The 24200-nt window shown below is 45.1% G+C and overlaps 1 protein-coding gene across 1 annotated transcript in view; it reads right to left on the bottom strand.

Moving 5' to 3' along the window:
- Positions 1 to 23979, bottom strand: part of LOC130474180 (trypsin-3-like) — a 31513-nt gene extending 7534 nt beyond the window's left edge. Inside the window, exon 1 of the mRNA XM_056845710.1 lies at positions 23517 to 23979. Within this exon, the coding sequence (XP_056701688.1) occupies positions 23517 to 23979 (463 nt within the window). The remainder of the gene's footprint in view (positions 1 to 23516) is intronic.
- Between the last annotated feature and the right edge of the window lie 221 nt (positions 23980 to 24200).

Here is a 24200-nt window from a genome sequence, read left to right as displayed (position 1 = left end):
GCCAGATATGACATAAATGTCACTTGGTTGAGCTGGGCCGTGCCTCGCCAGCCCAGATTGGGACTGGGGGGTGTTGGCTGCCTCGGCTGGCTTGCATGCTGGATATGATCTCTCAAGGGGCCAGATCTGGCCCACGGGCCTTATGTTTGACACCCCTAGACTAAGAGGTCTTCAGTTTTTGCTTATCAAGCCAGGACTGTAAAACTGGGGAACTGTTAAGCTCTCACAGACCATAAAGCTTGGGGAGTTCCAAATTGTGCAGCTCTAAATGTCCAGTTACCCTGACCTGGATGGCCCAGGCTAGCCTGATCTCATCATCATATCTGGGAAGCTAAGTATGGTCAGCGCTGGTTAGCACTTGGATGGGAGGCCACCAGGTTAGTCCAGAGTCATGATGTGGAGGCAGGCAATGGCAAACCACCTCTAAATGTCTCTTGCCTTGAAAACCCTATGGAATCACCATAAGTCGGCAGTGACTTGACAGCACTCTCCACCACCAAATGTCTAGTTGCACTAGAGAAAAATTCTGGATAAGCAGAAATCTTTGTGGCCAAGGGAATGAAATCAGCTGATTAAGTGTCTGTTCAAAGAAGCCGGTGGTTCTACTTTACACCCTCTGTCATTCATCTCCCCCACCCAAAAAAAGAACTACCCAAGACAAATAATTTGATTTCTTTTTTCCCAAAAGGGATCTGCACACAGGCATCCTTGCAAGCTGACAGTTTAAGCTTGATTATTTATTGGCAGTCAACTTACGTAGTGTATCAGTATCAACAAGAAAATAATAATATAGAATAACAAATAAGATTAGTAATACAAATCTATGCAATGCAATAAGACAACCCTATCAAAAAGCAACCACAAGATAAAACAGAACCTGCTCTAAGATCCAATAAGATGAACTGCCTTTTAAGGGAGGTTTTAAATATAGTCCAGCCTAAAGTAGGGTGAAAATTCCTCCAAAGTTCTGGGCAAAAAGAAAGATTTTCACCTGGCACCTTTTTCCTAGTTTGAAACAGTCTTGGAATGGCGCTATCAGTTCTACTGGGGAAACCCACGAGTATCCCAGGGTACATATGGGTTTCCTCAAATAGCAACATCCCCCCCTCAGTACTATTTCAAGTAGGGAAGACAATGGGGCAAGGGGGCTGAAGCTCCTTCTCTACACGTACCCTGGTCCTGAACCTAATTGACTACTATACGTGCCAGAATTAGAACTCACAACTCGTGTGTGATTATGGTCTTTTATGCATGGCTGTTTCCCTCGCCGTCAACCCTATGATGACTTCAGATCTTTGTGTTGATTATGCATGACGTTTCCGACCGTCGGAGGTTGCCTCGCCTGTCCCCCTGTGTTTCTCCACATTTTGCCTGTGTTACGTCGAATTTGAAAATGCGGGCAAAATGCAGGGAAACGCAAGGGGAGACCTCTGACAATCGGAAATGGCATGCATAATCCAAATAAAGACCCAAAGTCGTTGGAGGGGTGACAATGAGTGAAACAGCCATACATATGTAACCCATGCTAACATATGACTTTAGACCTATGTTACATAGACCCAGTCTGCATACTACGTAATGGACAAAGAGGATGGTCCAGCACTGGGAAATGGATCTCTTGCAGGAAGAGAGAATTCCACAAATGAGACACCACAAAAGAGAAGGTCTGTTCCTGAGTAGCCACTAGCGTTGCCAAACCCAGGTTGGGAAATGCCTGGAGATTTGGGGGTGGAACCTAGGGAGGGCGGGTTTTAGGGAGGGACGGGACCTCAGCGGGATATAATGCCATAAGGTCCACCCTCCAAAGCAGCCATTTTCTCCAGGGAAACTGATCTCTGTCGTCCAAACATCAGTTGAAATTACAGGAGATCTCCAGGGCACACATGGAGGCTGGCAACCCTATTGGCCACTCCCTTTAATGTAGAAGCATATAGTGACAGCCCAGCCCCAAAGATCTTTACTGGTGTATAGGCTTCTTTAAGCATCCTGGCCCCGGATCATTTAGGGCAGGGGTCCCCAACCTTTTTGAGCCTGCGGGTGCCTTTGGAATTCTGACACAGCTTGGTGGGCACATTCATAGAATCGATACCACAAAATGGCTGCCGCTGCTTACTTTCAGTCACACATTGAGGATCCTTGTGCTGTGGTAGCAGCTGCTGCCAATGCAATGCTTTTAAAAATCTGCATAGCCAATGAAATCTCCAATGACCAGTTGGAAGCCTTGCTAGGCAAAAGCCCCACTGGGCCCTGACCCCTTTCTCTAAACACTTGGCAGGCACCAGGAAAGGTGTTGGAAATGCACCATGGTACCCATGGGCACCATGTTGGGAACCCCAGATTGGGGCTTTAAAGATAAAAGTTAGTACCTTGAATTTAGCTATAGAAACCAATCAGCAGCTATGGAAGCTCTTTCATCACTGGCAAAACACTGTGTCTATAAGTCTGGCCCAATATGTGCTGTATTGTTTGTAGCAGGTCGCTGTCTGCCTAGCGCTCATGCTGGCTGAAATTAATTTCCCCATCTCAAAGTAACAGCGAGGCTGATAGTGCCAAAGTTTGAAGCATGAGCGTATCGACAAATAATACAGGGAAAGGGGGAAGAAATTACCTGCAACACCCAGGAGAATTGCACACAGGAAAACGACCATTGTCTCAAGAGGTCACTACAATCAACCAGGGTCCTTTATATTGGGCTATTATCCCCCTCTTATCCCACAGCTGTTTGTCTGACAGACCTAAAATAGAAAAGGGAAAAAAAAAAAACCTCGCTATCTCACATTTGAAGGAAACAGGTGTCCCTTCCACCTGCCGTGTTCCCTGAAGGAGATGTTTGCTGGAAAGACTAGTCCGAAAATAACCTGGTCATATCACACGCTGTTCTGTTTTGAAGGAGGTAAGAGTGTGCTTGAAGTCTGGACTATGCACTTTAGTTGCAGAGGACAGAACTCTCAGCGGCTGGTAGCCATGGGGTTGCCAGCTCCAGGTTGGGAAATACCTGGGGTGGAACTTGAGGAGGGCGGGGTTTGGGGAGGGGAGGAACCTCAGTGGGGTATAATGCCATAGAGTCCACCTTCCAAAGAGACCATTTTCTCCAGGGGAACTGATCTCTGTCACCTGGGGATCAGTTGTAATAGCAGGAGATTTCCAGCCACCACCTGAAGCTTGGCAACCCTAGGTAGCCACAATAGCTAAATGGAACCTCTCATTAACAGAATCAGGTGGCAAGCAACAGAGAAACAGCTGTCTCCATCTTCCTCTGCTTGTAACCGGCAACTGATTATGGCTAGAAATACAGCTAGGGTTGCCAACCTCTAGGTAGGGCCTGTATCCCAGAATTCCCAACTGATTGCCAGATGACCGAGGTCAGTTCCCCTGAAGAAAATGGCTGCTTTGGAAGGTGGACTCTATGGCATTCTCCCCCGTTGAGGTTCCTCCCCAAACCCCACCCTCCTCAAGTTCCATCCCCCAAATCTCCAGGTTTTTTCCAACTTGGAGCTGGCAACCCAATGGCTACCAGCCACTGAGAGTGAATATATCCCCAAATCCCACCCTCTCCAGGCTCCATCCCCAAAATATCCAGCTATTTCCCAACCTGAAGTTGGCAAAGTCTTGAGGTAGATGAGCTCTTGGACTGGGTTCTTCTATTCTTCTCTTCATACCTACAACCACAAAACAGTCTAAAAAGGCTCTTTTTCTCAGGGAAGAGGCTGATTGGTGGTTCTCACGTCAGTGGGCTCTAGGGTTGTCAACCTCCAGGTACTAGCTAGAGATCTCCTGCTATTACAACTGATCTCCAGCTGACAGATCAGTTCACCTTGAGAAAATGGCCACTTTGCCAATTGGACTCTACAGCATTGAAGTCCCTCCCCTCCCCAAATCCCACCCTCCTCAGACTCCACCCCAAAAATCTCCAGGTATTTCTCAACCTGGAGCTGGCTACCCTAGGTATAATGCCATAGAATCCACCCTCAAAAGCAGCCTTCCCCCACCCCCAGAACTGATCTGTTATCTGGAGATCAGTTGCAATTCTAGGAGATCTCCAGGCCTCACCTGGAGGCTGGTAACCCTCTAAATGTCTTCCCAAGAGCCTGTTCTTGTATCTAAAGAGGCAGACTCTAGCCCACAAATGTTTATACTGGGATAAAATGTTATTTTTTCATTTAAAAAAAACACACAGAAAAAAACAAGGGGGAAAAACCCAAAATCCAGCAACTAAATAGAGTTAAACAAAAAAAGAAAAAAAGAGTTACATAGAGACTAAAATATAACAACAGTGGTGACAGATCTACACCTAAGTTTCTATTAAAAGTTTCCAGATATCTAAAACTAAGTCCGTATGCAATTGATGCCTATCTGTCATGCATTCAATTATTGATGAAGTTCTCACGTCCACAATCCACTGATATATGGCAGGTGGGGCTTTTATCATTCCAATGTGTAATTTAAGCCTTTTAGCTGTAGTAGAGGGCAGGAAGGGTCCAATTTCGTTGACCATCAGTTAGCCTCCAAGAGACGGGCAGTAACATTTTGTTAGCCTTCAACAGGATTTCCAGCTCGGGAAATACCCGGAGATTTTAGGGTCGGAGCCAGAGGAGGGCAGGGTTTGGGGTATAATGCCATAGAATCCACATTCCAAGGCAGCCATTTTCTCCAGGAGAACTGATCTCTGTCGGCTGGAGATCAGTTGTAATCCCAGGAGATCTCCAGCCACCACCTGGAGGTTGGAAGCCCTAGTCTTCAATGACTCCTATTTATTGTAGCTTTGCTTTAGTTTGGTTCCAAGACAGTTAGGGATGCCAGGTCACCTGTCACTTCCAGGAGGGCACAAGTACGCCGGCATTGGCAGAAATGTAATTATAAATACAATAGCTGGCTTCCCTCAAGTGGTCCCCCAAAATCTGCTTCCTGAGCTTTGCCTGCTGACCCTTTATTTCCACCCCAGGGCTGGCTTTTGGGGTTGCCAGCCTCCAGGTGGGGCCTGGAGATCTCCTGGATTTATATCTGATCTCCGGACTAAAGAGATCAGATCCCCTGGAGAAAAATGGCTGCTTTGGAGAGTGGGCTCTACGGCTCTGTACCCTGCTCAGTAGGGTTGCCAGCTCCAGATTGGGAAATACCTGGAGATTTTGGGAGGTCAGGGTTTGGAGAGGGAAGGGACTTCAAAGCCATAGTGTCCAATTGCCGAAGCGTCCATTTTCTCCAGGGGAACTGGTCTCTGTCGCCTGGACATCCGTTGTAATAGCAGGAGATCTCCAGCCACCACCTGGAGGTTAGCAACCCTACTGCTCAGGTCCTTCCCCTCCACAGGCTTCACCCTTAAATCTGCAGGAATTTCGCCATCTGGAGTTGGCAACCCTAGCCTGTGCTGTTTTTTCTATTCCTGGAGAAAAGAACAGGGTGAAGGGGTCAACCCACTCGCCACTCAATTAATAATGTTTAATGGGATGTTAATGCAGTGGAAGCAAAAGCTGGCTGATACCCTTGGACAGATCAAGAACAAGGTTGTTTTCCTTCAGATCTCAATCTGAACAGTCAGTCTAATCTTGGCAAACAGAGGTTCAGCGTCTTGCCAAGTTGAGCACACTTCAAAAGTATCCGGCAGGAGGAATGGCTATTGGAAGTCAGGAATTAATTTGGGAGTGAGAGAACAAATGTGGTTTTGCTGCGGAATGGAAGATATCCTTAGTAAGTACACACACGGGTGTATATGAGCTAGTCAGCTGATGTTTGAAATGATTTCTTTATTGTTGAAACAGTACACCATAACACCATGGGGACTGGGGTTTTTTAGAAAAATTTTTTTTTTTTTTTTGTAATTTACACCTCACCTTTCTCCCCAATGGGCATCCAGAGTAGCTTACACCATTCTCCTCTTCTCCATTTTATCCTCACAACAACCCTGTTAGGTAGGTTAGACTGAAAGTGTGTGACTGGCTCAAGGTCACCCAGCGAGCTTCCATGGCACGAGTGGGGATTTGAACACGGGTCTTCTAGATACTAGTCCGATACTCTTAACCACTATACCACGCTGGCTTATACCTTGCCTTTTTACTAAATCAGTAAGTAGTACAACCAACTAATGAAACATAAAAATGACTGTTGGGATAAAATAAATAACAAAGACAATTAAATAAAAACAAATAAAGTAAAAACCATACACAATTTCAAGGTCACCTGTAATAGCAAAAGAGCACAAGCTCTAATGTCATCTAAATATATGAAATGAAAATATTCATTTGTTTACATCATTTGCCTTTCTCCCCAGTGGGGACCCAAATCAGCTTACATCATTCTCCATTTTATCCTCACAACACCTTTGTGAGGTAGGTTATGCTGCAAGAGAGAGACAACCCATCAAGCCCAAGGTCACCCATCAAGATTCCATGGCAGAGTAGGGAATCAAACCTGGGTCTCCCATATTGTAGACTAATAGTCTAACCGCTATACAATGCTCCTTCTCAAGCCAAAATACAGTATTTGGTACGATCATGTCCTTTAAAACATGCTCTGGTGTGGAGCTGAGGTCAGACAGTTGACCCAGAATATCCTGGATTCCAATGCCACCTCTGTCATTTATTTAATTTATTTATTTGGTTAAGTTGGATGCCATAATTCTAGCTTTTCAAGATACTCAATGCCAGCTCACAATCAAAAACTATATACTACAAACCCCCAAACTACTACAGCTTTGTAAAACAACAACCAAATTACCTCAGAAAAACAATGACAGATGCCACATCTACTAAGGGTATTGAAAACCCTTCTGGACTAAAAATGTCAAGTCTATTAGCATATGGTGCAGTCTATCTGTGAGGAACTGTACTGCTCTTTTGCTGTGTGTGTCTGGTTTGCCCGTACAAGCGGCAAGGCAGGACTTTGGTTCAGGCTGCTGTGTTGTAAATTTCCAGTGGGCCTCAAGCTGGAATGTTGTGCTGCCTCCCATGCCCTCCTGTCTCCCACTCCCTTCTCCCTCCTTCCTGCTTTCCGTGGCCTTGGCTGTGTAGATTGCATTAACGAGCTTCCCGAGACCTTTGATGTTACTGTGCAAGGCTTGGCCTGTCACGGTTATCTATCTGTAGTTCTCAAAACATGTAACTGACATCTGCAGTAGAGAAATGCTTATAGTCTAGCTTTTGTGAATGTACTGGCACTTGCAACTTTGGTCTTGTAAGAGATCCTATCTGTCTGAAGCCTTCCAATAAACTTACCTGCTTCTGAGTTGACCGTCTGAGCAAGTGATTTTGTGGAAGTTGCACAGGGAGGTGGGAAACCCTCACACTATCCTCCTTGGGAAGGGAATTCCACAGCTTAGGGGCAGCAACTGAAAAGGCCCTGTATTAGGGAATTTGGGGTCCAGTTCCTGTAAAGGGATCCCCAATACTTAACTTTCTGCTACCAATTCAGAGGGATTGGATCGTTCCTCTTGAACTATAGAGAATTGGAGATCACACACACGCACAAAAGACACAAAGCATTTGTCTTTGTGTTAAACAATCTTTACTCTAACTCAGGGTAGGGAAAAAGTCACTGGGATACAAAACAAATAATTCTGTCTACATTCTATGTTTCCTATACTTGCCAAAACCTTTGGCAAGGCACTAAGCTTACTTATGAGTAGGCATCCTTAGCGAAAGGAGAGCCTCTCATCCTGCCTGTTTGCAGTCGAAGCAAAAGTGTGCAACTGCTTTCTCTTCTAACAAAGAAATCGAAAGCAGTTAAACATGCAAAATAGTTGTATACGTGACCCTCGGGCACAGCCGCGATGGCCACCAAAACTGACCACTTGGTTAATTACAATATTAACCCCTTAACTGTCTGACATGTAACAAAGCTCGCTATCTAATACCCAACAATCCCCTTTTCGAGGTTTAGTTACATTCAGACATATAAACACAATGCATCACGTAAGTATTCAAACTGTTGTCTAGGCAGTGGCTTCGTCAGGATATCGGCCACCATCTCTTTACTTTCACAGAACTTCACTACTACAAGACCTCTTGCTTGTTTGTCCTTTACTGAGTCCATTTTGAGTCGAAGCAGTTTCTTCCGTTTCTTAGAGTTCTCGCCATTCAGTAGTGCTATACACGCTAGATTGTGCTATACACGCTAGATTGTCCTCAAACATTGTAGCAGGTGTCAGTTCATCTAATCCAAAGTCGCGTAGCAGTTCAATTATCTCTTCCAGCTCTGTACATGCGCACTTGGCTGCTATGCATTCTGCTTCAGTTGAAGATGTTGACACAACTTACTGTTTCTGGCTGGTCCAGGAGATTAGGTTTTCTCCAAAGTAGAACAGATATCCACTTGTAGATTTGCTGTCTGCTCTAGTACCACCTAGACTAGCATCCATGTATCCTATCAGTTTCAGCTCAGTATTTGGAGTTATCTTCAACTTCAAATCAATAGTGTTCTTTAAGTATTGTGTGAGGTGTTTGATTGCATTCCAATCATGTTCTGCAGGTGTGCTGGTCCTTCTACTTAGGATTACAACTGCTGCACTTATATCCGGTCTACTAACATTGCTCAAGTATAGAAGTTTTCCAATAGCTTCTCTGTATTTGTGATTGTTAGGCAATAGTTCACCTCCGTCTAGATCCATATATGAAGGGTCAAGTGGAGTGTTCTTGGTCTTGCACTCCCTCATGTTCATGAATTGTAGAAATTCCAGTATCTTGTTCCTTTGATTGATTGAAAATCCATTGTCTTGGTTTCTTTTAATCTCCATTCCAAGATAGTTCTTTACTTCTCCAAGTAGTTTCACTTCTACTAATTCATTCAGTTTGTTTGCAATTTCTTTTGCAGCTTCTTCAGTGTCAGAACATATCAGAAGATCGTCTACAAAAGTTAAAATGAAGTCCCATCCATCATTCTTCTTCCTTCTGAATAAACATTTTTCTATATTTCCCTGTTCAAAGCCTTGAGCTTTCAATAATGAGGTTAGTTTGTGGTTCTATGCTCTTGCTAACTGTTTGAGCCCATACAAAGTCTTTTCAAGTTTGCAAACTTGATTTTTAGCATCACAGTCCTTTAATCCAGGTGGAAGTTCCATGTATATTTCTTCTGATAAGTCTCCATTCAGGAAAGCTGTTTTGACGTCGAGTTGCAGTACCACTTTATTCCTGGAGGCGGCTATACTCAGCAAAGTCCTTATAGCCGTGTGACTAATCACAGGTGCGTAGGTTTCTGTGTAGTCAGTTCCATACTTCTGGGTAAATCCTTTTGCAACTAGTCTTGCTTTGTATTTGTCAACAGTTCCATCAGAATTCTTCTTAACCTTGAACACCCATTTACACCCCACAGTCTTCTTGTTTGGTGGGAGTTCGGTTAGTTTCCAGGTATTATTCTTCTGCAGTGAGTCTAATTCTTCTTGGATTGCCTTCAGCCATCTTGACTGCTCCCCATCGGGCAACTTTTGCAGTTCGTCCCAACTTGAGGGTTCCACGTGGCTGTCAATTCTAGTGAAAAGAGTTTCTCTGCTGGTATTCCTTTTGTAGTCCTTGTAGATCTCCTTAAGGTCTGAGAGGTTCCGCTGTTCCATCAGCACCGGGATCAACCCCTTTTGAATCTGCAGTCTCTTGCTGTTCCGCAGGAGCAGGTGGATTGCAATCCCATGCTGTAAATGGAATCTCTATGGTTTCCTCTTCACAAACCTCTGGATCATTAAAGTTATTAATTTGTTGATTATTAATAACATTTCTTTCATCCATATATACTGCATTCAATATTTGTATATTGTAAGTCTTAATGTCCATTATCCTGTACCCTTTTGAGAAAGGATGGTATCCCACAAGAATTCCAAGTTCTGTAGTAGGATTCATTTTTCCCCTTTTCTCCTTTGGGACGTATGCAAACACACGAGATCCAAATGCTTTCAAGTGTTTCAGACTAGGCTTCCTGCCATTCCATCTTTCATATGGAGTCATGTTGATAGCACTTGAAATTGTCCTGTTGTAAAGGTAAGCTGCTGTGTTTACACACTCTCCCCAGCAGGGGTAAGGCAAGCCTGCCTGTAGCATTAAACATCTTGCACTTTCCATCAGAGTTCTGTTAAACCTCTCCGACAACCCATTGTTCCTAGGGGTATATGCAACTGAGGTTGCATGCTCTATTCCTTCAGATTCAAGAATTTCTTTCATTTCATTATTAAGGTACTCACTCCCATTATCAGAGTATAATAACTGTATTCCTCTGTTATGCTTATTCCTCATCAGAGCAACATAAGCTTTAAATCTTTCAGCTACTTCAGTCTTTGATTTCAACAAATACACATATGCAAATCTTGAAGCGCTGTCTATGAAATGCAGAACATATTTTGCCCCTCCTGCTGAAGGCTTGAGTGGGCCAATCAAGTCTGAGTGCACTTCTTCCAAAATCTCTGCCTTAACACTGCTTGGCCTCTGCACGTGTCTAGGCGCTGTTCCCTTTCCTTTAAGACACACTTCACAACGTTCTTTGTCTTTAAAGCATTCCTTAACTGGCATTCCACAATCAATCAGTAATTGCTTCACAGATTTAAAGTTTTTATGAGCTAGTTTCACGTGCCATTGGAATAAACAGTCCTTGTGGTTACAATCTGCAGCCTTCTGCTCTGCCAATCCTTTATTAAAAGCAACTAGGCACTTTGATTTTTCTTCAACATTATGTTCATTTCCATCAGAATCATTTCCATCAGAATCAACATTGCTCTCAAAATCACTACAAGCATATTCCTCTAATTGACCTGCAACTTTCTCCAGGCAATAGTGTGAGCCAACTGATAACACTGGGTATTCTCTCCCTTTAGAATCAAACAGACGACATTTGTCCTTTTTTATAGACACTTCAAAATCGGCATCCACTAGTTTGTTCACGGACAGTAAATTCTCATCTGAATTAGGCATTAAAAACACGTCTTGTAAGGTTAAATGGATTAAGTTTCCACAAAAGCTTTGAATGCTAATAGAAATTTCACCCTTCTCAGTGCACACGTATCTTTCACCATATGCCATCACTAACGTTTCATCACAAGGCTCTAGAAAGTCAAAAGCTGATCTCAAGCCAGACACATGCACATCTGCACCACTGTCAAGAACAAATGTATGCTCACGCTTTAAATAATCTTTGGTTGAAGGTTTATTCGAGACTAGGTAAGCCTTTGGCTGGCAGGGCCATCTGGGCTTCCCTTGGCTTGCACTTGGGCTCCCTCTTGTGGATGATTGGGGCTGTTGCCTTCCATTTCCTTCTCTCTCCCTTTGTGTGGATTTCGCGGGCTTTTCTTCCCGGCGAGAGGGGGGGGGATTTCTCCCTTTGTATCACGTCTCTCACACAAAAAATAATTTTGTGCCCATCATTATTGCATGAGAAGCATCTGATTTTGGATTTGTCATTCACACGCAATACAGACATTCCTTTAGATAGTTCACTCTCTTGGTTTCTGTCTGCTTCAAACTGTTTAAGAGCAGTCACCAGTTTAGTAAGGGTTAAGTCCTCTCTCCCCAAAAGATTTCTTTTCTCTGCGTTATATTTAGAATGCAAACTTCCCAGAAATAGTATGAGGAACTCCTCTTCACCGATTTCCCCTCCTACAGCCTTCAATTCTGATTCCATATCTTGCATTTTCTTAAGGTGTTGCAAGAGGGTCATATCTCCAGACATTCTATTTGCATACAGTCTGGTTTTTAAAATCATTTTCTGACTTTTGGACACTATCACAAATTTCTCATTGAGTGCATCCAGCATTTTTCTGGCTGTATCATTATCCAAAATGATAGCCGTCTCGTCCGGATTAATGGCATTTGCAATCAAATTCATTGCCTGAGCATCTGCAATTTTAAATTTCTTTAGGGCTTCTCTATTTGTGTCAGCTGGCGGGTTCTCATCCAGAACGTGATTCACCCCAATCGCTGTTAATGCGTTTTCCACCATTCTCTTCCATACTGGGAAGGAGGCTTGGGTGATATGTGGGACAGACACGGATTGGGCCCCTTTTGAATTCATACTTCCCTTGTCGTTGCTCATTCCAGCGGCTCAGGGCTGCTTTCCTCCTCTCACAGGATCCAGGCGCGGGGTTGTGTTTCCTGTCGTCCGTTGCAGACCAGGCTGCTGGCTCCGTCACAGGAAAAATTCCCTCTGGGCGTTTGTAAATCCTTTCGTCCCCAGTGAAGATCCCAAAAGCAAAAAAAAGGAGTGCGGTGTGATCTTATCTCAATAGCCAAAATAAAAACCAAGCGTACTATGCTACCACTTATTAGGGAATTTGGGGTCCAGTTCCTGTAAAGGGATCCCCAATACTTAACTTTCTGCTACCAAGTCAGAGGGATTGGATCGTTCCTCTTGAACTATAGAGAATTGGAGATCACACACACGCACAAAAGACACAAAGCATTTGTCTTTGTGTTAAACAATCTTTACTCTAACTCAGGGTAGGGAAAAAGTCACTGGGATACAAAACAAATAATTCTGTCTACATTCTATGTTTCCTAAGGATGCCTACTAAGCTTACTTATGAGTAGGCATCCTTAGCGAAAGGAGAGCCTCTCATCCTGCCTGTTTGCAGTCGAAGCAAAAGTGTGCAACTGCTTTCTCTTCTAACAAAGAAATCGAAAGCAGTTAAACATGCAAAATAGTTGTATACGTGACCCTCGGGCACGGCCGCGATGGCCACCAAAACTGACCACTTGGTTAATTACAATATTAACCCCTTAACTGTCTGACATGTAACAAAGCTCGCTATCTAATACCCAACAATCCCCTTTTCGAGGTTTAGTTACATTCAGACATATAAACACAATGCATCACGTAAGTATTCAAACTGTTGTCTAGGCAGTGGCTTCGTCAGGATATCGGCCACCATCTCTTTACTTTCACAGAACTTCACTACTACAAGACCTCTTGCTTGTTTGTCCTTTACTGAGTCCATTTTGAGTCGAAGCAGTTTCTTCCGTTTCTTAGAGTTCTCGCCATTCAGTAGTGCTATACACGCTAGATTGTGCTATACACGCTAGATTGTCCTCAAACATTGTAGCAGGTGTCAGTTCATCTAATCCAAAGTCGCGTAGCAGTTCAATTATCTCTTCCAGCTCTGTACATGCGCACTTGGCTGCTATGCATTCTGCTTCAGTTGAAGATGTTGACACAACTTACTGTTTCTGGCTGGTCCAGGAGATTAGGTTTTCTCCAAAGTAGAACAGATATCCACTTGTAGATTTGCTGTCTGCTCTAGTACCACCTAGACTAGCATCCATGTATCCTATCAGTTTCAGCTCAGTATTTGGAGTTATCTTCAACTTCAAATCAATAGTGTTCTTTAAGTATTGTGTGAGGTGTTTGATTGCATTCCAATCATGTTCTGCAGGTGTGCTGGTCCTTCTACTTAGGATTACAACTGCTGCACTTATATCCGGTCTACTAACATTGCTCAAGTATAGAAGTTTTCCAATAGCTTCTCTGTATTTGTGATTGTTAGGCAATAGTTCACCTCCGTCTAGATCCATATATGAAGGGTCAAGTGGAGTGTTCTTGGTCTTGCACTCCCTCATGTTCATGAATTGTAGAAATTCCAGTATCTTGTTCCTTTGATTGATTGAAAATCCATTGTCTTGGTTTCTTTTAATCTCCATTCCAAGATAGTTCTTTACTTCTCCAAGTAGTTTCACTTCTACTAATTCATTCAGTTTGTTTGCAATTTCTTTTGCAGCTTCTTCAGTGTCAGAACATATCAGAAGATCGTCTACAAAAGTTAAAATGAAGTCCCATCCATCATTCTTCTTCCTTCTGAATAAACATTTTTCTATATTTCCCTGTTCAAAGCCTTGAGCTTTCAATAATGAGGTTAGTTTGTGGTTCTATGCTCTTGCTAACTGTTTGAGCCCATACAAAGTCTTTTCAAGTTTGCAAACTTGATTTTTAGCATCACAGTCCTTTAATCCAGGTGGAAGTTCCATGTATATTTCTTCTGATAAGTCTCCATTCAGGAAAGCTGTTTTGACGTCGAGTTGCAGTACCACTTTATTCCTGGAGGCGGCTATACTCAGCAAAGTCCTTATAGCCGTGTGACTAATCACAGGTGCGTAGGTTTCTGTGTAGTCAGTTCCATACTTCTGGGTAAATCCTTTTGCAACTAGTCTTGCTTTGTATTTGTCAACAGTTCCATCAGAATTCTTCTTAACCTTGAACACCCATTTACACCCCACAGTCTTCTTGTTTGGTGGGAGTTCGGTTAGTTTCCAGGTATTATTCTTCTGCAGTGAGTCTAATTCTTCTTGGATTGCCTTCAGCCATCTTGACTGCTCCCCATCGGGCAACTTTTGCAGTTCGTCCCAACTTGAGGGTTCCACGTGGCTGTCAATTCTAGTGAAAAGAGTTTCTCTGCTGGTATTCCTTTTGTAGTCCTTGTAGATCTCCTTAAGGTCTGAGAGGTTCCGCTGTTCCATCAGCACCGGGATCAACCCCTTTTGAATCTGCAGTCTCTTGCTGTTCCGCAGGAGCAGGTGGATTGCAATCCCATGCTGTAAATGGAATCTCTATGGTTTCCTCTTCACAAACCTCTGGATCATTAAAGTTATTAATTTGTTGATTATTAATAACATTTCTTTCATCCATATATACTGCATTCAATATTTGTATATTGTAAGTCTTAATGTCCATTATCCTGTACCCTTTTGAGAAAGGATGGTATCCCACAAGAATTCCAAGTTCTGTAGTAGGATTCATTTTTCCCCTTTTCTCCTTTGGGACGTATGCAAACACACGAGATCCAAATGCTTTCAAGTGTTTCAGACTAGGCTTCCTGCCATTCCATCTTTCATATGGAGTCATGTTGATAGCACTTGAAATTGTCCTGTTGTAAAGGTAAGCTGCTGTGTTTACACACTCTCCCCAGCAGGGGTAAGGCAAGCCTGCCTGTAGCATTAAACATCTTGCACTTTCCATCAGAGTTCTGTTAAACCTCTCCGACAACCCATTGTTCCTAGGGGTATATGCAACTGAGGTTGCATGCTCTATTCCTTCAGATTCAAGAATTTCTTTCATTTCATTATTAAGGTACTCACTCCCATTATCAGAGTATAATAACTGTATTCCTCTGTTATGCTTATTCCTCATCAGAGCAACATAAGCTTTAAATCTTTCAGCTACTTCAGTCTTTGATTTCAACAAATACACATATGCAAATCTTGAAGCGCTGTCTATGAAATGCAGAACATATTTTGCCCCTCCTGCTGAAGGCTTGAGTGGGCCAATCAAGTCTGAGTGCACTTCTTCCAAAATCTCTGCCTTAACACTGCTTGGCCTCTGCACGTGTCTAGGCGCTGTTCCCTTTCCTTTAAGACACACTTCACAACGTTCTTTGTCTTTAAAGCATTCCTTAACTGGCATTCCACAATCAATCAGTAATTGCTTCACAGATTTAAAGTTTTTATGAGCTAGTTTCACGTGCCATTGGAATAAACAGTCCTTGTGGTTACAATCTGCAGCCTTCTGCTCTGCCAATCCTTTATTAAAAGCAACTAGGCACTTTGATTTTTCTTCAACATTATGTTCATTTCCATCAGAATCATTTCCATCAGAATCAACATTGCTCTCAAAATCACTACAAGCATATTCCTCTAATTGACCTGCAACTTTCTCCAGGCAATAGTGTGAGCCAACTGATAACACTGGGTATTCTCTCCCTTTAGAATCAAACAGACGACATTTGTCCTTTTTTATAGACACTTCAAAATCGGCATCCACTAGTTTGTTCACGGACAGTAAATTCTCATCTGAATTAGGCATTAAAAACACGTCTTGTAAGGTTAAATGGATTACGTTTCCACAAAAGCTTTGAATGCTAATAGAAATTTCACCCTTCTCAGTGCACACGTATCTTTCACCATATGCCATCACTAACGTTTCATCACAAGGCTCTAGAAAGTCAAAAGCTGATCTCAAGCCAGACACATGCACATCTGCACCACTGTCAAGAACAAATGTATGCTCACGCTTTAAATAATCTTTGGTTGAAGGTTTATTCGAGACTAGGTAAGCCTTTGGCTGGCAGGGCCATCTGGGCTTCCCTTGGCTTGCACTTGGGCTCCCTCTTGTGGATGATTGGGGCTGTTGCCTTCCATTTCCTTCTCTCTCCCTTTGTGTGGATTTCGCGGGCTTTTCTTCCCGGCGAGAGGGGGGGGGATTTCTCCCTTTGTATCACGTCTCTCACACAAAAAATAATTTTGTGCCCATCATTATTGCATGAGAAGCATCTGATTTTGGATTTGTCATTCACACGCAATACAGACATTCCTTTAGATAGTTCACTCTCTTGGTTTCTGTCTGCTTCAAACTGTTTAAGCGCAGTCACCAGTTTAGTAAGGGTTAAGTCCTCTCTCCCCAAAAGATTTCTTTTCTCTGCGTTATATTTAGAATGCAAACTTCCCAGAAATAGTATGAGGAACTCCTCTTCACCGATTTCCCCTCCTACAGCCTTCAATTCTGATTCCATATCTTGCATTTTCTTAAGGTGTTGCAAGAGGGTCATATCTCCAGACATTCTATTTGCATACAGTCTGGTTTTTAAAATCATTTTCTGACTTTTGGACACTATCACAAATTTCTCATTGAGTGCATCCAGCATTTTTCTGGCTGTATCATTATCCAAAATGATAGCCGTCTCGTCCGGATTAATGGCATTTGCAATCAAATTCATTGCCTGAGCATCTGCAATTTTAAATTTCTTTAGGGCTTCTCTATTTGTGTCAGCTGGCGGGTTCTCATCCAGAACGTGATTCACCCCAATCGCTGTTAAAGCGTTTTCCACCATTCTCTTCCATACTGGGAAGGAGGCTTGGGTGATATGTGGGACAGACACGGATTGGGCCCCTTTTGAATTCATACTTCCCTTGTCGTTGCTCATTCCAGCGGCTCAGGGCTGCTTTCCTCCTCTCACAGGATCCAGGCGCGGGGTTGTGTTTCCTGTCGTCCGTTGCAGACCAGGCTGCTGGCTCCGTCACAGGAAAAATTCCCTCTGGGCGTTTGTAAATCCTTTCGTCCCCAGTGAAGATCCCAAAAGCAAAAAAAAGGAGTGCGGTGTGATCTTATCTCAATAGCCAAAATAAAAACCAAGCGTACTATGCTACCACTTATTAGGGAATTTGGGGTCCAGTTCCTGTAAAGGGATCCCCAATACTTAACTTTCTGCTACCAAGTCAGAGGGATTGGATCGTTCCTCTTGAACTATAGAGAATTGGAGATCACACACACGCACAAAAGACACAAAGCATTTGTCTTTGTGTTAAACAATCTTTACTCTAACTCAGGGTAGGGAAAAAGTCACTGGGATACAAAACAAATAATTCTGTCTACATTCTATGTTTCCTAAGGATGCCTACTAAGCTTACTTATGAGTAGGCATCCTTAGCGAAAGGAGAGCCTCTCATCCTGCCTGCTTGCAGTCGAAGCAAAAGTGTGCAACTGCTTTCTCTTCTAACAAAGAAATCGAAAGCAGTTAAACATGCAAAATAGTTGTATACGTGACCCTCGGGCACGGCCGCGATGGCCACCAAAACTGACCACTTGGTTAGTTACAATATTAACCCCTTAACTGTCTGACATGTAACAAAGCTCGCTATCTAATACCCAACACCCTGCCGTGAATTACCCTCCAAACACTTCAAATAAAGCAGGTTGGCAGAGGAACTTGATACGGACAGAGGATGGTGGATTCCCTATCTCACAAAGCTGGTGAGATAAAACGGGGAAGTCCTACAAATTCCATAAAGCAAGCCCTTGCACCACTTGGAGCCCTCACAAGTAGCCAGAGGCCCAGATGTGGCCCTCTGTTCCTCTTGATGACCCTCAGCCCTCAAGCTTTTTTCAGACATATCAACTAGCATTGCCAACCTCCAGGTGGGGGCTGGAGTTGTCTGACAGAATATAGGTAGGGTTTCCAACCTCGAGGTGGGATCTGGAGATCTCCTGGAATTACAGCTCATCTCCAGACTACAGAGATCAGTTCCCCTGGATAAAATGGATGGTCTGGAGGGTGAACTCTATGGCATTGTATCCCAGGAAGAGCCCTGTCCTCCCCAACACTGTCCTCCCCAGGTTCTACCCCCAAATATCCGGGGCTGGGAACACTAATATCGGTCCATAAGCCAATGTTGCAGTTTGACAGACTGCTGATCCCAACAAAATTTTAGGCAGCTTGAGGGAGACATGAAAAGTTCTGGATGTGGCCTCCAGATCATAAATTATCCACCTTTGTCAGACCACGACCAAATTTCTGTAGGTCACTTCAAATGCTGAGGAGAGTTTTTTCATGAAGTCTCGCCTCCAGAGGTGGAACTAGTTGAAACCTGGCAGAATGTCACAACTGGAACTTGCACACCTTGTCATTTGTTCAGGGAGTCAACCATGAGTCAACCGCAGTTGCTGATCAACAAGGTTTTGACTTATCATTTGGTAAGGAATCAAGCAACACATATATAACCAGGATGTAGCCAAAGTCCTGGCTGAGGCCTGTTTTTCATTTTCTCCTTGTGGAGTAGAGAGAATCAACGGTACAGACTCATAAAAACCTCCTTGTGGTGTCCTCCATGATTCAAAGAGGTTATCCAGTCTCCTTGTTGACCTATGCTGGCTCACGCCCTCGGAAAAACCAAAGTCCCAACATCGCTTTTATCTGTAGTCATGTGTGATGCCCTGATAATGTGTGGATTTAAAACCCCCGCCAAAAGAAGCCAGAAGGAATCGCACGGTCTGTTTGGTAGCCTAGCTGAAGATGAAAATTATTCGTCTACAGGCTTCTGTGCAGTCCCACATTGGGACTGCGCACGCGCAGGCCTGCCGCCGGGAAGATTCCATAGCTTCTAAAGGCTAGAATAGGGGGCGCCGCTCCGTCTGCGCATGCGTCCACTTTCCCGCCGAAACGGAGCCCTCTAGGGGCGGCGCCCCCGTATTCCCTCAGTTCTTTCTCTGCCGCCGTTCGGGAAAGGACCTTTCTAGCTTCGCTAGTCTCTTCATCTGTTCTTGGTGACGTATCTGTTCTTTTACCTACTAAAAATCTACTGTGTCGTCTTCGGATATCGCTGTGTTTAAGAAATGTCAAAAATGCAGCTCCAAAATGCCTAAATTGGACGATCACGCTCTTTGCTTGTACTGCCTGGGTGAGGCCCATAATATGGCGTCATGTCAGATTTGTGTTCTTTTTACACCCAGAGCCAGGTCTGCCAGGTCTGATAAGCTGAAGTCCTGGTTGTATGAAAAGGCTTTATTGAGCTCAAAGACGCCAGCTTCGAATGTTTCAGCCGGGCGTGAGCAATCTGCCGTATTGGATCCGGTCGGTTCCATGGCTATGGTTCCATCTTCTGCTGAGAGCAAACGCCCTGTTGCCTCTGTTGCATCCAAGACACAGAAAAAGGGCTCCTCTGAACCGAGGGCTAAGAAAGCCAAGCGTAAGACTAAGCACCTTGATAAGCCGGTGAAGTCTTCCAAAGCAGTCAAAGCCGCGACTGCGGGCTCTTCGGTTCCAACCGCTTTGGATCCGACGGGGTTGGAGGATTCTGCTACACCTCCTCCTCCTAGAACCCTTCTCCTCGCTTGGGCTCTGAGTCCCCTGGCTCCCAGGTGGCCTTCCCTGACTTTTCAGTGGCGGATTTAGAATTGGCGAAGTCCATGTTTTTACCGCCTGTACCTCCAGCTCCGAACCAGCCTTCTACTTCGGCTCAAGCGGCTGGATCCGTGCCTTCTCAGCAGCCTGCGGTTCCACAGAACTGGTGGCCCCAACAATGGCCTATGCAGACTCCGGCCCAATGTAACCCTTATATGATGCCTTGGTTCCCTCCTGCTTATCATCAACAAGCAGTTCCTTGGTCAACTTCATTCCAAGCTCAGCCTCCCCTTCCAGGTCCGGCTGGGGACTCTCAGTTTTCAGTCTGCGGTAGTGGTTTGGACTCTGACAAAGATTCAGCACGCTACCGTTCCAATGTTGGGTCCGAGGCTCCCTCGGATCCATCGCCTGATGAAGCCTTTAGTGGACTCCCGCTTTCTCCTAATGAGGATGTCCGGGGGGTTGCGGATCAGATGGTGTGCTTGGCTAAGTCCTTGGAGGTTGACATCACCTTTTGTACCCCTAAGCCCAAGGAGAAGATTTTGGCGCCGATCTATTCTGACGCTCCAACAACCATTTAATTGCCTGTCCTCTTGGACTTTATGGACAATGCTAAGCGAGTTTGGGAGAAACCTTCTACTTGTTCTTCCACTTCGCGTAAGGTGGAAAACATCTATAAGATCCAGCCATCTGAGTGCGAATTCTTGTTCTCGCATCCCCCAACCTCATCAATGATAGTAGCGGAGGTTCAGGCTAAACATCGCCAGAGCATCAATTCTACTCCTGTGGATAAGGATAGCAGGAAAATTGATGTCCTTAGCCGGAAGGGCTATTCTGCTAACGCCCTTGGGTTCCGTATAGCCAATTACCAGGCTTTTATGGCTGCGTATCAAGGTTACTTATGGAACTGTATGAGTACGTTTATGGAGTTTCTACCTGACGAGCAGAAATCCTTAGCCAAAGTTGTGATGACGTAAGGAATTAAGTTAGCCAGCAACCAAATGAATGCGGGGAGGCATGATTCGGATTGCGCAGCCAGGGCTATGGCTACCTTTGTATCTCTCCGAAGGTTTTCTTGGCTCCGTTCTACCAGTCTATCCCAAGATGTGAAGAATCACATCGAAGATTTACCTTTCGATGGTAAAACTCTGTTTGCTGATTCGACTGATGAGGCTTAGAAGCAATTGAAAGCCCAAAAACAGACTGCCAGGTATATGGGGGTTTCAGCACCGCCTTCTACCACTTTCCAGTGGCCTCAATTCTCCTATAGGGATCGCCAGTCCCAGAGTCGTTGGCCTCGTCAGGGAGAGAACCAGCCCTCATATTGGCAAAATAGGCCTTACCAACATTATCAACCTTACCAACCGATCCAGAGCAGGCGCAGGCACAACAGACCTCGCAATCAGGGGAATAAGGCCGCTTCACCCAGGCAGGGCAAGAAGCCTGCTTTCTGACTAGAAGGGGAAGGGGTACCCTCTATGGTTCGGTTTGGCGACCGCTTGGCCCCCTTCTTGCAGTCATGGTGGGCCATTACTACTGATTCTTGGGTTCTCCACATTGTTCAGTTTGGTTACTCGTTGGAGTTTGTTTCATTGCCCTTCCTGAGGTCTCCTCCACGACCGTCTCCTCTGCCGCATCCTGCCTTGGGGCAAGCCTTGCAAGAACTGGTCATGAAAGGGGCAGTTCAAGTGATGCCTGTGGACTCCCTGGGTTCGGGGTTTTACTCCAGGTTGTTTTCAATTGAGAAAAAAGATGGAGGCCTCCGGCCCATCCTCAATCTCAAGTGTTTGAATAAGTTTTTAGTTATTAAAAAGTTTTGAATGGTAACTGTGCAACATGTTCTTGCTTTATTGAACCCTGGTTGGTGGTTTACCGTTATCGATTTGAAAGATGCTTATTTCCACATTGCAATTTCCCCTGAGCATCGCAGGTACCTCCGTTTTGAGGTGGGCGGCCAATACTTCCAGTACTCAGTACTCCCGTTTGGCCTTTCTACCGCCCCACGTGTCTTCACTAAGTGCATGGCGGTAATTGTGGCACACCTTAGGTCCCAGGGTATAACGGTGTTGATGACTGACTTATCACTGCACCTTGATGACTGACTTATCACTGCACCCACAAGCCTCTTGGTTCACCATCATACACAAACTACTGTGGAATTGTTACAGTCCCTGGGTTTTTTGATCAATTTTAATAAATCCAAGCTGGACCCTTCTAGATCTACCCAGTTTATAGGGGTTATCCTGGATTCTTCCCTTGGTAGAGCGTTTTTACCGGAAGATAGACGTTGTGCTATTAGGAAGTTGGTTTTAAATTTCCAGTCAGTCCGTTTTCACCCTGCTCATGATATCCAGGTGCTTCTGGGTTTAATGGCCTCCACTACTGCAGTGGTCCCTTACGCCAGACTGCATATGCGCCCCCTACAGAATTGGTTCGTAAGAGTGTTTAATCCCTTTGCTCATTCGCAATTTAAGAAATTCTCAATTCCTAGAGCTGTTCTTAGATCGCTTGACTGGTGGTCCATGGATGGGAATTTTGCCTCTGGTGTCCCATTTGGAATTTTTGTACCTACTAAGGTGGTAACAACTGATGCTTCCCTGTTGGGTTGGGGCGCTTATTGTGAGGACCTCTCCACTCAAGGGATGTGGTCCCAGTCAGAATCGTCACTGCATATTAATTTGCTCGAGTTACGGGCTATTCGGTATGCTCTTTTCTTTTTTACAGAATCTCTTCAGGGCGAGCACGTTCTGCTCCAGACAGACAACACCACCGCGATGGCTTATGTCAACAGGCAGGATAGCACGGTCTCCCGGTCCCTCTGCAGGGAGGCCACACGAATTTGGGAGTGGGCCCACCTGCACAATGTGACCCTGCAAGCAGTACACATTGCGGGGTCCGTCAATGTGTTAGCGGACGATCTGAGCAGGAACTTCGCACCTCATCACGAGTGGTCACTGCATTGGGATTACCTAACCCCTCTGTTCCTGCATTGGGGGTTTCCTGATGTAGACCTATTTGCGACTTTGGACAACGCCAAGGCACCAATCTTTTGCTCCAGAGCAGGTTTCAACGCAGGCTCCGTAGGAGACGCCTTCGCTCTTCCATGGGACAAAGGGCTGTATTATGCCATCCCGCCCTTGCCCCTTTTGGTGAAGGTCATCAAGCATATCCAACAGTGCAGAACCGACTGTATCTTGGTTACCCCATTTTGGCCCCGACAGGTTTGGTTCCCAACCGTTATGACACTAGCGAGGGGCATCTGCCACCGGTTCCCTCTGGCTCCCGACCTGTTGTCCCACAGGGGCACTCTCCACCCAGATCCCGGCAGGCTCCGTCTGACAGCATGGCCGATTCTGCCGCAGGACTGACTTTTCCCGCAAATGTGTTAAAGGTTCTTTTTAGTTCTAGGAAGCCTTCTACTCGTTATTCCTACACTTGTAAATGGTTCTGTTTTTCCCAATGGGCTAAGGCTTGCGACCCCACTCAGCTCCTATGTCTTAAGTTTTAGAGTACTTGTTAACACTGAAGAACTCAGGTCTGTCTGTGTCTTCGGTTAAAGTGCATATGGCAGCTATCTCTGCTTTTCATGCATGGATTGATGGGGGTCCTCTTTTTTTGTATTACACGTCTAAACTGTTTTTAAAAGGTCTTAACAATTTGTTCCCTCCTGTTCCTAGGAAAATTGAACAATGGTCGTTGTCGTTAGTCCTTTCTAGGTTGATGCTGTCACCCTTTGAGCCTCTAGCCACTGCCTCTCTCTCTATGTTATCCAAGAAGGTTTGCTTTTTGGTGGCTATCACTTCAGCTCGCCGTGTTGGTGAGCTGGCGGCGGTACGGGCTCCCCCCCCCCATTTATCCAGTTTTTTTCCTAACAGGGTGGTCCTGAGGCCCAGTTGTGAATTTCTACCAAAAGTAGTTTCTAAGTTTCATTTATCCCAAACTGTTTCCTTACCAGTTTTCTTTCCACAGCCGGTCCGCACGGTGTCTTTGGGTATGTCTGCTTGCACGGTGTCTTTGGGTATGTCTGCTTGCGCTCGTTCGGCAGCCAACTGCTGTGCCCTTGCCCGTTCGGCCTGAGCCTTGTCCGCCGCTTCTGCTGCCTGTTTGTCCGCGAGAGCCTGGGCAGCTTCGAGCTTCAGGGTGGCGGACGCAGTAACAATTGGCAGAAGCTCCTGTTCCAAAAGGGCGAGGAGCGGTTTAGACTCCCCGCCCAGCAGCAGTTGAACCTGGACGGCTAGCGCGGGTGCCCCAGCCCCGAAAGTTGGGGTCAACAACTGTGCTAGATCGGCTACCATGTTATCTAGAGGTAGTCCCACAAACTGTAACGCCGTTTGGACAGCAGTCTGTTGTGCCTCTGCCAGACATGCGGCCGCATCTGGCACCAGTGAAGCACCTTCCGGCGCCGGTCCCGCCATGGCTCGGGATACAGCAGGGCAAATTGGGGACGCTGTCAAAGGTCATTGTTGAGCCTCCTGTAAAGTTAACCTCGCCAACAAGCGGGTTAAGATGACCAGGTCGTCCTGGGCAGCATGTACTTCGTCCAGAAGCCTGTCCAGGATCACAAGGTCGTGGTAGGCGCTCTGATCCAAGTCCTCAGAAGTCCAAGGTTGAGCAGAGGCTACTGATTGCCACTGGC

Source organism: Euleptes europaea, chromosome 3, assembly GCF_029931775.1.
Source record: "Euleptes europaea isolate rEulEur1 chromosome 3, rEulEur1.hap1, whole genome shotgun sequence".
In the NCBI taxonomy this organism is placed as follows: domain Eukaryota; kingdom Metazoa; phylum Chordata; class Lepidosauria; order Squamata; family Sphaerodactylidae; genus Euleptes; species Euleptes europaea.
The sequence above is the reverse complement of the archived record's forward strand: the minus strand, read 5'-3'. Positions and strand labels throughout refer to the sequence as shown.